The sequence below is a fragment of the Anneissia japonica genome, unplaced genomic scaffold, assembly GCF_011630105.1.
Source record: "Anneissia japonica isolate Jap-2015-1 unplaced genomic scaffold, ASM1163010v1 scaffold25213_len355544_cov161, whole genome shotgun sequence".
Lineage (NCBI taxonomy): Eukaryota > Metazoa > Echinodermata > Crinoidea > Comatulida > Comatulidae > Anneissia > Anneissia japonica.
This window is the reverse complement of record NW_022755918.1, coordinates 147,225-161,909: the sequence shown is the minus strand read 5'-3', so window position 1 is coordinate 161,909 and position 14,685 is coordinate 147,225. Positions and strand designations below refer to the sequence as shown.

The window sequence follows — 14,685 nt, the reverse complement described above, 5'->3', positions numbered from 1 at the left end:
ATATATATGTATATATATATATAAGAAGATATTATAAATTAGTCCCTACCTTATTTGGTATATGCTTTGTCAATGTGTTCAATGACACATTTGGAAATTGTTTCCTTCTCATACGCTGAAATTGCGTGTGCCACATCAATTTCAGAGTTCACCATTACGATAATAATATTATTATTCCATACTGTCTGCCCTGTATTTACGTTTTGTTGGAATAAAATCGCCATCGTCCTCGGAATTCATCTTCATAATTTCTGGGGAAGTCTCGCATGTAACAGAACGATAAATGATACAACATTTTAAAGTTTCGAGGCAGCCTAGTTACCTTAAAAATTATGCATTAAGTAATAAAGCGATCGAGCGTGTCGAACGGTTTGTGGTAAAATTATACATATTCATAAAACCTCGCTGTTGTGACCGCTAAGAAGTGACTACCGTTATCAACATGCGATTATTCGCTTCATGTGAACGATTTTAACATTAAAGTGATTAAATTGAATTGAAAATGGAACATAAAATTTAATCAGTTTTATTTTTATAGTTTCTATTGGCTTTTTACCTTGTAAACAGCAATTAAAATCCAAGTAGCTATGCTTAAAATAACAACGGTGGTAAATGAAAAGAAGAAACGGCAGCAAACTCGGCATTTTCTCCCGCATCTTCTGGGACGGCGACGAGTTATCGTCTCAACGCGGGTGGTCTCAACGTCATTGTGTAGATAACCCTGAAAATCATTATTCATATCTTCCTGTTCATCAATCGTCTGCAGACGGTAGTAAGACATTACTTTCCCGTAGTCTGAACTTCCGCCATCTGATCGGAATCGAAATGACAAGGCAGAAGGAAGTGTTTTTACTATCGATGTTTTTCCACACAGCTCAATAGAGGGCGATATCTATCTTTTAAAGCGTGTCATTAGTCATGAGGTAGAAAAAAAAAATAAAAATTTTCAATTTCACATTTGAATTGCTAAATTCATATATATACTGTAAGTTATCAAATTCATATGAATGAGAAAAAAATATCCCTTTTTCAATTTTCGGGCAATTAAATATTCATTTGCATCGATCCCAAAATCATTTTAAGGACTTTGTAGATATATAAGATGTCTGTAAATCGGTGAAAACTACCTTTTTTCAATCGGTTTCCTGTGGGAACTAATAATATATTATCTTGAATTTAAACCTTTTATTTTAAATGCAAGCAATTGTCTGTCATTTTGACTGATGGTACATCTTTAATGTCACAATATTTTGATGTTTGGCATCCACTGGCGGATCTGAGGGGGGTCAGGGCCCTGACCCCTCTCCCCTTGGGGAAAAAATTTATAAATTAACAATAAATAAATAAATAATATATATTAAAAAAATTATAGACTTTCCTTTTCAGGACCCGTGAGCTGAAATTGTTTCTGGTACAATGGGAAAATTAGAAGCCGGTAAAGCTCGAGTCCCGCCATCTAGGAATCAACATTTTCCCGGGGAGGATCCCGACCCCTTTTTTTTGGGGGGGGGGGGGAGGATGGGTGCTCATCGATTCATGGAAAAAAGTATACGATATGCAACTACTCATTTTTTTTCTGTATGTATTAATACCGGTACACACATAATAGGCCTATTTTACTGTAATAAGAATGAGAAAAATTTATCTGACCGTTTTCAAGAGGGGAAAATCTTGAATTTTGAAGAACTTAAAAGTCATTAAAAGACACCTCAGAAGTCGGGAAAGCTCATTTCCCGCCATCTAGGAATCAAAATTTTCCAGGGAGAACTCCCGAACCCCCCCCCCCCCGTTTCCTTTGGAGTTCATCGATTCATGAAAAAAAGAGTACGTGTGCTCAACTACTCATTTTTTAAATGTAGGTAAGTGTAATAAGAATGAGAAAGAATTACCTGACCTAGGATCGGATCCAGGGTTTACATTTTTTTTTCAATATAGGCCTAATATAACGTAGACTTGTGTTGGACATGTTGTTTTTGTACAAAAGCTTAAAATTCTAATCGTGTACCTTTGTTTACATTGAACGTTCATAGTCGTACTCGCCTTTGGGCGAGTTGACGTAAGAGAATTTATTTAAGATTAGCAATTACCTTTAATAATTTAAACTGTTTGGATGAAATATATATATTTTTATGAGGTTTATCCTCGTTAAAGCTTTATGAAGACAGTTTAATGCAAGTTTGTACCATATTGTGTTTCTTTGTATTGTTCAACCTAGTGGAGGTTTCTATCTCTTTTGGTTGAGAATAAAATAAAATAAATTAAATACTTTAATTAATTTATTATTGCCCACTTGAATTGTATAGACGCTGCATTGTTCTTTATGTACAGCACCATATAAATGCTCGAGATCATTCGGGTTCGATGGCACCGCCAATTTCAAGCAAGTGTCGCAGCACTTCTTCGAAGTTACTCTGGAGGGTAGGCCTACTTAGGTTGTATAACTATGAGAATCATGAAAAAAGATGATTTCTGATTTATTGTTGTACTGCAACAATAGCATTCAGAAGCGAATTTAGAAAGTTTAGATAAAAAGTATTTATTAAAATTTTCATAGGTTTGTATTACCTAATAAATGTAAATTTCAATCTAATTAGGCCTAGCCATGGATTTGATATAGGCCTAGGCCTAAGAAGATTCGAAAACAGGCCCTTAAAACTATTGCTATAAATTGATCGAATACAATGTACTTTATTTAATAGACTACATTTTAAAAATCAAATTTAGATCAATCTTAATAATGTGATTTTAATTAGGCAAACTACATGCTAGCAACTAATTAAAGAACATTATTTATTATCATGATGTAACTGGATATTTAATTTATGGTGATAAGTTTATTATAAGAACAAAAAGAGTGAAATATTAACTTTGTTCTGTGTATATCATTTTAATTTCTTCAATTTCATAACAAATGACCGCTGATTTTTGTGCAATTTTTGTATTTTAAATGAATATTATGTACCCACTGTTGTCTTCAAATGGGATTAAAATCTGGCCGAATTTTGACCGATAAAAAAATGTCCCGAAAAAAAGTTTGGCCGAATTTGGCCGTGAGTTGGCGTGTGTTTGGCCGTGAATTGAAGAATGTCGACTACACTATCTGGCAACCCTGATCGGATCTTATACGCAGGGTTGAGATTTGGCCTTTTTGACGGCCGGATTCCTCAAATCTGGCCGTATAAAAATTTGCCTGGCCGTAGCATTTGAAAAGTCACGGCCAACCTATATTTGGCCGAATTTTTGAAAAGTTTACATTTTTTTTTCAATATAGGCCTAATATAACGTAGAAACGTAGACTTGTTTTGGATATTTTGTTTTTGTTAGCTTAAATTCTATATTTAATTCTAATCTTGTACTTGTTTGTACTTGCAATAAACACTTAATATATGTTCCCCGATTCAGTCGACTTGACGTAAGAGAGTTTATTTATATAAGATAAGTTACATTTAATAATTTAAATTGTTCGGATGAAATATATTGTTTATGAAGTTTATCCTCGTTTAAGCTTTTATGAAGACAGTCCATTGCAAGTTTGTACCATATATTGTGTGTCTTTGTATATGTATCTTAGTATACTAGTGGAGGTTCTATCTCTTTTGAATTTCTTTTGAATATAAATTAAATACTGTACTTTTAAGTAATTTATTATTGCCCACTTGAATTGTGTAGCCCTAGGTGCCGTAGTGTTCTTTAAAATGTAGAGCGCCATATATCAATGCTCATTCGGGTCCGATGGCACCTCCAATTTCAAGCAAGTTTTGCAGAGACTTCTTCGAAGTTACTCTGGAGTTAGGCGGTTGCATGTGAGAATGAAGAAAATAATTCTGATAGCAACATTGATTTATTGCTTTAAGTACTGCGACAATAACATTCAGAGGCGAATTTCGAAAGTTATAGATAAAAAGTATTTATTAAAGTTTCCATAGGTTTGTTTTAACGTCAGTTTGTGTTTCCTAGCTATGTAACTTAATTCATTCTATTTAAGGAGAGCCACGGATTTGCCAATAACAGGCCCTTAAAATTTTTGCTATAGATCGACTACAATGTACATATATTTAATACATTTAAATCAAATTTAGATCAATTTTAATATTGTGATTTTAAATAGCAGAGGTGGATTTTAGGAGGAGGGGTGGTAAAAAAAAATTGATTGCCCAAACGCATCAGGTTATTTTCGGGCGTCTAAAAAAGACAAATTTCTTCTAAGATGGTGTCATCTCGATCGGACCCACTTTCGCCCCCGGTCCTCCCCTTTCGGACATCTCTGGATTTGCCCCTGAATTGGCCTGCATGCCAGCAACTAAAGAACATAGGCTATTTATTTTTAACATTTTTCTGTGTATACCATTTGAATTTCTTCAATTTCTAACAAATGACCGCTGAGTTTCGTATAATTTTTGTAGTGTTTCAAATGAATGTACCCACTGTTGTCTTCTAATCGGATTAAAATCTGGCCGAATTTTGGCCGATATCGAAAAAAAGTTTGGCCGAATTTGGCCGTGAGATGGCGTGTGTTTGGCCGTGAAGCCTGTCGACTATCTGGCAACCCTGGTTATACGTGTGTGTGTTTTGATAATGGCTAGTATTTTAAGAACACGGAAGATAAACTCTTCATTAAACATACTAAAACATAGTTCTCAATTCTACGGAAGGTATTCTAAATTACCATATTGTGAAGGAGGTGTCAAGTTGTATAGAACAAATTTTGAGGTAGCATTATTCAATTTTTGGTTCTCTTACTTAGGCCCAGGGCTAGGCTTAGCCAGGCCTATCATCAATTTCGGTTTATGTTCGTCATCGTCAAGTTAAAGCGGGGTGGAGCCTGGTCCTTCCTGTTGGAAGTACGTAGAATTAGGCCTAGGTCAAGTGGAATAATCCTTCAAATGGGCCAACGCCCACAGGAGAACAAAATTTTGTGGCCTAAGGGTGTTGTGAATTGGAGTCAGTTGAAAACAGTCAGTGTAGGTAGTGGTGTGTCAGAGCTTGGTGGCTGTGGTGGTTTAAAAAAACCTACTGACAGGGGCATGAATATACTGCAGAAACTAGGTCAAAATTATCCTAAACATAGTCCATTATCAGAGAAGTTACTATCAGCCATTGGTCATCTATCAAAATGTAAGTCCAATTACAAATCCCTGAGTGGGATAATGATGGGTAGAGTTGGAACACCAATTCGTGAAAATGTATTAAAAAAAATGTATATAGGGCCCTATATACATTTTTATAAATATGTCAGTTCTCATCATAAATACAATTTACAATTGGTGGAAAAAAAAAGAGAAAAAATGTATAGAACCTGAAGCATAGCTCTAAAGTTTATCTGCGCAAACACAGTAAACTTAAAAACTATATAGATGCTTGCCTTTCAATCCTAAGGTCCTAAGAAGGGTTTATGTAGATATTTGTGTGTATATTTGTCTTTTGAAGGTGTTTGCCACTAACAGAAATAATTAGCTTGCTGTTTGGCATATCTTTGGCCTTGGGCCTAAAACCAAATGATGACAAATTAAAATTTCCTTTTAAACCTCAATCTCAATTTCTTCAATACCAGTCCTAACTTTAAATAATTTTAAATAAATGGATACATAAACATAGGCCTAGATTAGAATTTTGTTAATTTATTATGAACAAAAAATATTTAAAATAAAATTAATTCCCATTCCAATTTATTCAAATCACAAATAGACTGAAATGCTTGTGATGTAAAATATCTAAAATGTATACAAATTACTTGTATAAAATGAATCAAAAAGAACAATGACTATCTTATAATAAGCATCAAAGTCTGGTTAATATAACATTTAAAACTACTTGTAGTAAAATCTAAAATGTATACAAATCAGTGATGGCACCAGGACTGCCCGACGGAGGGGCTAAAGGCCCCGGTGGGGGGGCTTGTGAAGCGGATCGAGTCTCACTTGGCTGGGGCCGGGGGCTGCCTAGGGCCCCCGGTGGGGGTGCAGGGGGCCAAGCCATAGATATTTGATGAATTATGACGAATTTTTATTACTTATATGATAGGCATTGAGCTACTATAATATGACTTCATGTAGGCTATGTTTTCTAATGTCGAAATCAGCTTCCAAAACCAAAATATTTTGAATAAAACAAGAAACAAAAGAGTATGCAATGTAACCATCTAATTTATTTTCAAATCCTCATTCTTGAAAGTAAAATTCTACATTTTGGAATTTTTGCATGAAATCTGTCAACCACGCTGTCAAGGTCGAGGTTGCTTCCCCTATTGCGATGTATTCCAAGCATCATGAGGCTATCCCAACGAGCATTTTTTCATAGCAGAACACAAAATATTTTTAATTAGTCTCATTGAACTCATTGAACATTATTAATTCTTATTATTATTATTATTATTATTATTATTATTATTATTATTATTGTGATGAAAAGTTAACACAAATAGTTTAATGAAAGTAAATTATTTTTTTTATTTGTTTATTCCCCGACAAAATTTACTCGTCTTCCCCAACGGGGGGCGGGGCTATGCTTCCCCGATGGGGGGGGGCGCTATAGACCCCCAGCCCCCTCTGGCACCACCACTGATACAAATTACTAATTAAAGTGTAAGATGTATTGAAAAGAACAATGACTATCATATAATAAACATCAAAGTCTGGTAAATATAACATTTAAACTACTAAAAAACCCAATGCAAATAAACATGTTTAATTTTTACCATTCACTGAATTATGATACTACATTTTCTTTTCAGAATTCATCCAGATTGTTTTGCTTAAAGCATATCGGTCAGGCTTCAAAAACAAGAACTGCTCTACATACGCCACCGGTAATTGTGCAATAATGAAGAATGGATATATCTCTCAGAAAGTGCTTTAGAATCAAGACCCTTACCTACCTTGTCAAAAGATCCTAACACGTTGAATAGTATTGATGTTGACAACCCTAGAGAAATCTGTCAAACTATGTCTAACTAAAAAGCAACTATTTTAAATCATGAACTTTGTAGGCCTACCATAATTATGGATGGTTATAATATATCCCACAGAGCATCAGGTGATTTCATTCATGTGACAACTGAGTAATTGGGTTATCTAGCATTGTTGATATGTAGCATTCATCAATATTAATGTAAATTATTTAGTAATGAATGCACTTCCATTTTGTGTGATATGTACAAAAGTGTAATGTGATTAAGACAAGACTGTCCACACTATGCAGGTGTGGACAGGTGTCCCACTATTAAAGACCCCTCCAAAGAATGACCACCTCCAATTAATGACCACATTCCTCCAGCCCCATATGACTGCCCATCTTATTACACTAAAGCTACTAAAACCCCTAAAAACAGCTGTGATATGACATTATTATGCCCATTTATGGGCAATTTACACAAAATTGTCACATAAAGCGTGATAATGTGAACAGACATGTCACATAAAACTTGTTAGTGTGAACAAACATGAATGATTCTTGTGCAGTAAAGGAAAACAAAAATACTGTTGGTGTTAGAGTCACTGTATGCATCATTTCTTGAATACCAATGGCATCAGATTGATGTTTTCTGCAGATATGGCAGAGCTCTATCCTGACCAGAAGCTGTTTCCATGGACACGGTCCTGGTGATGTAACCCAAAATGGTAACAATGGTGGATCGAATGGTTGGCAGATTGTCAAGGCCATGACTAGATATATTTGGCCGAAAGATGCAACCTCGATTAAAGCTAGAGTTGTGATTGCTGTGGGACTGCTCATTGGCTCAAAGGTAAGCAAGTAGAGTGGTAGTCTGCCAGTGGCATATTGCCTGATGGGTGCCTAGTGGGAAGGTGGAAGTGGGGAGGGGAAGGTTAGTTGAAAAAATGAAGTGATATGAGATCATTTTGAAATACAGTCGGAGTCCTCCGTTGGGACACCCCTATTACGGAGACTCTTTTTTGGACACAAATCAAGAGAATACACCTTTTAGCACTACAGACACCGCAACAGAAAGTTGCGCTCTTTATGGTCTGAAGGTGTCCCTTTATGCGGTTTCACTGTCGTTGAGCATTATTTTTTGCTGAATAATTTGCCATTGCGAAAGTGCAATTTTTTTAGCTCTACTGCCTTTATTATACTGCCCTCATGAGGCTGATTGATTAATAGATCTTTTTAACTCTACTGCCTCTATTATACTGCCCTCATGAGGAGCTCTAGAAACACTCGGCTGATTGATTAATAGTTGATTGATTAATAGATCTTTTTTAGCTCTACTGCCTCTATTATACTGCCCACACTACGAGAATTTGTTTTTATATATTTAATATTTGTAATAATTGTTACATTAATAATTTTAATGATGATTCTTATTAATATTGTTTATTTGATTTAGATGGCTAGTGTCTCTGTGCCGTTCATGTTCAAGTATGCAGTGGACGTTTTAAACACCGGTCAAGCAGTGGGAGTGGTGGCAGCTGCTGGAGGCACTGCAATAACAGTTGCAACATCTTTGCTTATAGGATGTAAGTTTCAGCGATAATTATCACAATCGTTTATCTATCATCATTGTCAATGTTATTCTTTGTCAACTTGAATCATTACCTTGTTTATACATTAATAATACTCATAAATCTAGCGAGGGTGCTGTAGATTACTGCAGTTGGTTAAACTATTGGTAGTCACTGTGTGTGCGCTCAACTGTGAAGATCCTTGAGAATGAGTTCTTGATTTAACTTCATATTGTTAGAGTTTCAGCTAAAACTTAACCATTGATGTAACTGGATTGAGGCTCTTGCATATTATTAAAGAACTCTTAATAGAGTAAGGTCCGATGAAAAACAAACAACCACGATCCCTATACCAAATATACCAGTCGGGTCCTCCCATCAGAACACATTTAGATTCAAACCCTCAACTGTTCACATCTCAACTGCACAATTCAATGCACTTCAGTTCTTCCATAACTTTTTCCATATCTGAAATATTTGGAAGCATCCCATTGAAACATGTTTTGCTTCATGATTTCAATCCTTTATAACCCTTTCCTGTGGTTTATATGAATACCCTGTCAACTAATCATCTCCATTTTTTTTCCCTGCCTTGTATAGATGGAGCAGCAAGAGCAGGTGCCTCCCTTTTCAATGAACTCAGAAATGCAATATTCGCTAAGGTAGCTCAGAACTCGATAAGACGTGTAGCCAAAAATGTGTTCCTTCATCTGCATTCCCTAGATCTCAGTTTCCATTTGAGTCGTCAGACAGGCGCCCTCTCTAAAGCTATTGACAGAGGGAGTAGGTATGTATAAAATATACCTATTTTTTGAAAGTTGCTGTTGCACAAAGTTAATTTTGATTTGTTTTGTATTTATGATGTCTTTAATTTATAAATGCTTCTTCTTATATTTTCTTTCTTTACAGAGGCATCAACTTTATACTCACTGCTTTAGTATTCAACATTGTTCCTACCATATTTGAAGTTAGTTTAGTTGCAAGTATTTTGGTAAGTTTATAATTGAGAATAATCCACCTTTGATCAAGGTATTGTGTTTCTTCTAAAAGGTGTATTTTATTGAGGCTGCAGTAGAATTTATCTGTCTGACTTTTGTACACAGACACTGGACCCCATTAGAGAGAGTTAGATTTCCATTTTTATGCATGTACACAAAGATTCAATAGCATAAATATAATGAGGATACGCTTGTTGGTTTTGTTTCAGTATTGGAGATGTGGGCCGCAGTTTGCATTAGTAACACTGTCAACCATCGCAGCCTATGCTGCATTTACCCTCAGTATCACCTCTTGGAGGACAAAGTTCAGAGTTCAAATGAATAAAGCGGATAACGAGGCAGGGAACTTGGCTATTGACTCGCTCATCAATTATGAAACTGTTAAATACTTCAACAACGAGATACACGAAGCCAAGCGATATGATGAATCACTTGCTCAGTTTGAGAAAGCGTCTTTAAAGACATCAACTAGCCTAGCAATTCTCAACTTTGGACAGAATATAGTGTTCAGCTCGTCCTTAGCTCTGATCATGGTGATGGCATGTAAGGGCATTATTGCAGGTAAGTCAAAGTTACAGCCAAATCAGAAAGTTTGACAAAATAATGGTAATAGTTATAAAATGAAAACATTAAAAAGAGCACAAAATAAATGTTGCATGCAAGACCCAAGTCTCCTAGAAATCAGGATGGCCTCAGACACTCCCACAAACAAGCAATAATCTCCTCTGGAGATTAACCTATTATACTCCACATATTAATGAAAATTTCCAAAAAGTCAACTGGTGATGGTATTACCAAGTATAACAAAATGAATTTGGTTGTTTTTAAGAATGCTCGATTCATTTAACTATATCTCCATCAAGTGGCTTTCTTCAACTTGTGATCTCTGTTGATTTATTTACAACCTATTTTCCAACTTTCAGGAAACATGACGATAGGTGACCTAGTGATGGTCAATGGTTTACTGTTCCAGCTTTCCTTGCCTCTCAACTTCCTTGGCACTGTGTACCGAGAAATTCGTCAATCACTTATCGATATGAAGACAATGTTTAACATTCTCAACTTAGAACCAAATGTTAAGGTAAATGTTATATTCCTACTATCAATCATTAATGACTGAAAAAAACAACAGATTTTTATGGCTAGGTAACATGTTATTGTTATTTTCATAATAAAAATAAATTTATATGCATTATATTTTATAATTAAGGCCTGATATAGTGTATAGTAGCTACATTTTCAATGTTTTTTCTTTCAGGATAAGGTGTTAGCCCCCGCATTGGCGATAAGCCCACAAGAAGCTTCCATAACATTTGAAGATGTGTGCTTTGAGTACGTGAATGGTCAACCTATATTTAATAGCATCTCATTGCATGTTCCAGCAGGCAAGAAGGTTGCTATTGTTGGTGGTAGTGGATCAGGGTGAGATGCTTGATAATTATGATATAATAATATTTATGATAATTTAAAACTATAGTATTGACAATAAAATATTTTATGGATACATAACATTTTAGCAGTGGTGTCACTAGTGGTTTTAGAGAAGAGGGTCTAAGGTTCCTGAGAGGGGACCCACCTCAGCCACACCATACTTTGACCAAATTAAAGGAGTATAATAGCACCACTTGCCCCAAAATTGCACTCTAAAAAATTATGTATTTTATTAATGAAGCTTATCATTTAAATAATTTATTTTTCTTTTAACAGGAAATCTACTATAGTTCGTTTGTTATACAGATTTTTCGACCCAAAGTCAGGTAGAGTTTTAGTAAATGGTCAGAATATACGTGATGTAAGCTTAGAGAGTCTACGGTCCAGCATAGGTGTGGTTCCCCAGGTAAACACCACATTAATGCATTTTTATTATGAAATATTGTTTTCTGTAAATAATCTTAGCTGTAATATCTAGTATTTGTAATCATAAAATGTAATGCAGAATTAATAATACTCGTGGGGAATGTCAATTTACAAAATTATAATTGAAACTGAATCCAAGTGTGTTGAAAAAAAAAAATGTTTTCGCAAGTATTTGTGAATGTACAAAATGGGCAAAAACATCATTCCTATTAAATAAACTTCACATCAGTTTCAACATACTGTATATAATGATTAGATTGTTGCTAATTTATTTTGTTTCATTCCAGGATTCAGTACTATTCCATAATTCAATTTTTTATAATATAAATTACGGCAATATGGAAGCAACAGCAGAAGAAGTGTACACAGCAGCCAAGATGGCTGATATTCACCGCAGTATCTTAAGAATGCCTGACGGTTACAATACACAAGTTGGAGAACGAGGGCTCAAACTATCAGGTAGGGAGGGTATATTACAGCTAGTTTGTTTCATGGTTATAGAAAACAATGAATTTAAAATGATTTTATTACGATCAGCTCCCCACTTTCAAAGCCTAAGAAACTAGGTATAGAGCATTCAGGGTGCCTTTACAAAAGATAATTACAGAATATTTCTGAGAAAAGGGGGCCCACTGTATGCAAATCTTTTAATGTGGGGCCCAAACTAAAGAATATAAGTGATCAGCTCTCCACTCCCATACCTCCATCAATGTTTCAAATCAATCAGCTTTGCTGAATGGGGAAAATGTTTCTGTTAACAATTCAGAAAAAGTACAATGACAAATTTTACTTGCAACTAATATTTTCATATCCGATTTATTATAAAATGTTGTATTGCAGGTGGTGAAAAACAGCGTGTTGCAATAGCTAGGACTATACTCAAGAACCCTCCAATTATTTTATACGATGAAGCTACTTCGTCTCTCGACTCAATTACAGAACAGGTAAGCAACATCACGCCATCACGTGAACAAAATTCAAGAATAGGTACAGTATTTCCTCTAAAGTTATGTTTTTAACCAGAAATGTTAAAGTATATTGTGTAGTGCATAACAGATTACAAAACAATATTTTTATGTGCATTCAGTTACTGTCCTGTTGGCTATTTAACAGTGTAAACACTATGTATCTTAATAAATTTTTTGATACAATTACAGTATGATTATTACTATACCAATTTTTTTCTTTCAGAATATCTTAGACTCGATGCAAACAGTAACCCAAGGCAAAACATCACTGTTCATAGCACATCGTCTCTCAACAGTCGTTGACTGTGACGAGATCTTTGTCCTTGAAAATGGTTTTGTAAAAGAACGAGGAAGCCACTATACGTTGCTTAGCAACCCTGATAGTTTATACACACAACTGTGGAACAACCAACACAAAGCCGTGTTACAGAACTACGACGACAGTGAGGTGGAGGAGAATGATTCTGAGGAACTCAAACATTGATGATGCTCATAAGGGTCAAGCAGGAAAAAATTATTACGCAAACCTTAAAAAAATTATAATTGAATAAAATTGATGTAAAATCAGTCGCTTTAAGAGCTAGTATCTTGAAACCAAGGGGCTATTTAGTCTAACTCGTACTAGACTCTGCTAAACTACTGTTGGTAGCCCCTTCGTTTTTTAAAACAGGCTGTGTTTCATTCGACAATGTGGTGATTTTACCTTGATCTAATATTTTTCAATTTATATGGCAAACATAGTCTGTATGGATGTCTAGGATAATCAGGGATTGCATGCCTTCAGATCTTTTTAAGACTCCATTGCTTAAATTTAAGTAGGTTATGTGCAATTGAATAATAATTATAATAGTTTTAGTTATATCAGTTTTGGATGCTATATATTTTTTGTTTTTTTCCAATAGTGAAGTTGAATCTCCCATAAGTGACCACCCTCAGACCGATGTAAAGTGGTCACTTATGAGAGTACACACCATTGGCCGAACTTACAGTGATATCAGTTCCTAGGTAAAAATCAATACTGTACTGTACAACATGATCTGTAATCACCTCCATGTAAAGTTTGAAAAAGCAGACCAGACTTCTCAAATACTATACTGCGGAAATTTATCTTAGGCCTAGACACATTAATAAATAGATCCAGAACAAATCAATTTTCCATTAGGATCTTTGGTTTAACATTTGTAACAACTCATACTTGTCAGATTACTGATAATTTTTCGTGTGGAAATCTTCATCCTGTCATGCTTGTTTGAAATTCCACAGCTGTTATTATCCTGTACCTGTAATTTAGTTTAACCCATATTTTGCACTCAAGACAAATTATTAGGTGCTACGGAAATTTTGTATTTTTTTTACGGAAATATAAAGATTTGGTTACTGAAATGTATTTTGCTACTGTAACTTGAGAAGTCTATGAAACCTGTCATAAATACAATCAGTTTCTATTTTTCCTGATAATAGATAAGCCTATGCAAATACTGTACAACATTCTGAAATATGTTAACAATCTATTCCACCCCACCCCTTAACTTGGGTCTGTAAAGATTCTCATAATGTGACTCCCCATCCTAGCACCACCAATGTTTGTAGTGGTTATAATGAGGCCAAATAAAAAAAATTGTGTTGGCCACGCCCGACTGACACAATATGTTCGAAATTGAGCTAAAAAGGCTGGAATAGGCCATGCGACAGTTTTGCTCTTCAATATAGATTTTAAAATGGTTTTTGTTGTATTTTTGTGTAACTTTTCCTATCAACCTACCCATTTTTTGAATTTTTCCAAAACATGGCCAACACAAATTTTATTTTTTTATTGGCCTGATGGGAAGTAGTGTCTTAAGGTGAGGGTAGTTTTTGTAACTCGTTTTATAGCATTTTTTAAGTCTATAAATTGTATTATCAATGAATATTCAATATATAAATGTATGTTGTGGTTTGTTTTTTTATTTTTGCACATTTTAGATTAGATATTTATTTAGTGACTATAAATACTGAGATTATAAAGAATATTTAATGGGGACGTCAAAAATAATAAAATTAACAAAGTGCAATACTGGCTTAGTGTTTTATTTCCTAGTGGAAGTTTTCATACAAGTGAAACAATAAATATGTTCCCACAAGTGCATCACATTACTACCCCTGCTCATTGGATCAAATCCATAATACTGTAGCTAGTAATCTAATCAGCGCTCTTTGTGTTTGAACCTATCAGGTACTCACTTGTACTGCTGAGTGGAGACCGTAGTAAAGTGCCTTGCCAAAAGACAAAAGTGAAGTTGACAGTGAGGGGATTGAACCCCTCGAAGTTTAGAAGCCAACCTGTGCCAAACCGCTACTACAAACGTGTAGTAGTAGTAGTAGCAGCAACAAGACACCAGGAGCGACAGCAGTAGTAAATGGTAC

The 14,685-nt window shown here is 35.0% G+C and overlaps 2 protein-coding genes across 2 annotated transcripts in view; one reads left to right on the top strand and one right to left on the bottom strand.

Annotated features, from left to right (window-relative positions):
* The window catches only part of LOC117123785 (sialidase-1-like), a 14,637-nt gene extending 13,810 nt beyond the window's left edge, over window positions 1-827 (bottom strand). The window contains exon 1 of the mRNA XM_033269799.1: window positions 557-827. Within this exon, the coding sequence (XP_033125690.1) occupies window positions 557-781 (225 nt within the window). The 5' untranslated portion in view covers window positions 782-827. The remainder of the gene's footprint in view (window positions 1-556) is intronic.
* A 3,730-nt stretch (window positions 828-4,557) lies between these two features.
* LOC117123770 (ATP-binding cassette sub-family B member 7, mitochondrial-like) lies at window positions 4,558-12,766 on the top strand. The gene is made up of 13 exons (XM_033269782.1): window positions 4,558-4,710; window positions 6,731-6,805; window positions 7,547-7,741; window positions 8,345-8,474; window positions 9,060-9,246; window positions 9,369-9,450; window positions 9,667-10,018; window positions 10,381-10,538; window positions 10,716-10,879; window positions 11,165-11,294; window positions 11,602-11,773; window positions 12,155-12,258; window positions 12,506-12,766. The coding sequence occupies exons 1-13, from the start codon at window positions 4,576-4,578 to the stop codon at window positions 12,764-12,766; spliced, it is 2,145 nt and encodes a 714-aa protein (XP_033125673.1). The 5' UTR covers window positions 4,558-4,575.
* The last annotated feature ends 1,919 nt before the right edge of the window (window positions 12,767-14,685 follow it).

Bases quoted from the DNA above. Each gene is read 5' to 3' on its own strand.
- LOC117123770 (XM_033269782.1), top strand. From the start codon at position 4,576: ATGGCTAGTATTTTAAGAACACGGAAGATAAACTCTTCATTAAACATA. The intron at 7,742-8,344 runs GTAAGCAAGTAG...TATTTGATTTAG, and splicing joins GACTGCTCATTGGCTCAAAG to ATGGCTAGTGTCTCTGTGCC. The intron at 10,880-11,164 runs GTGAGATGCTTG...TTCTTTTAACAG, and splicing joins GTTGGTGGTAGTGGATCAGG to GAAATCTACTATAGTTCGTT.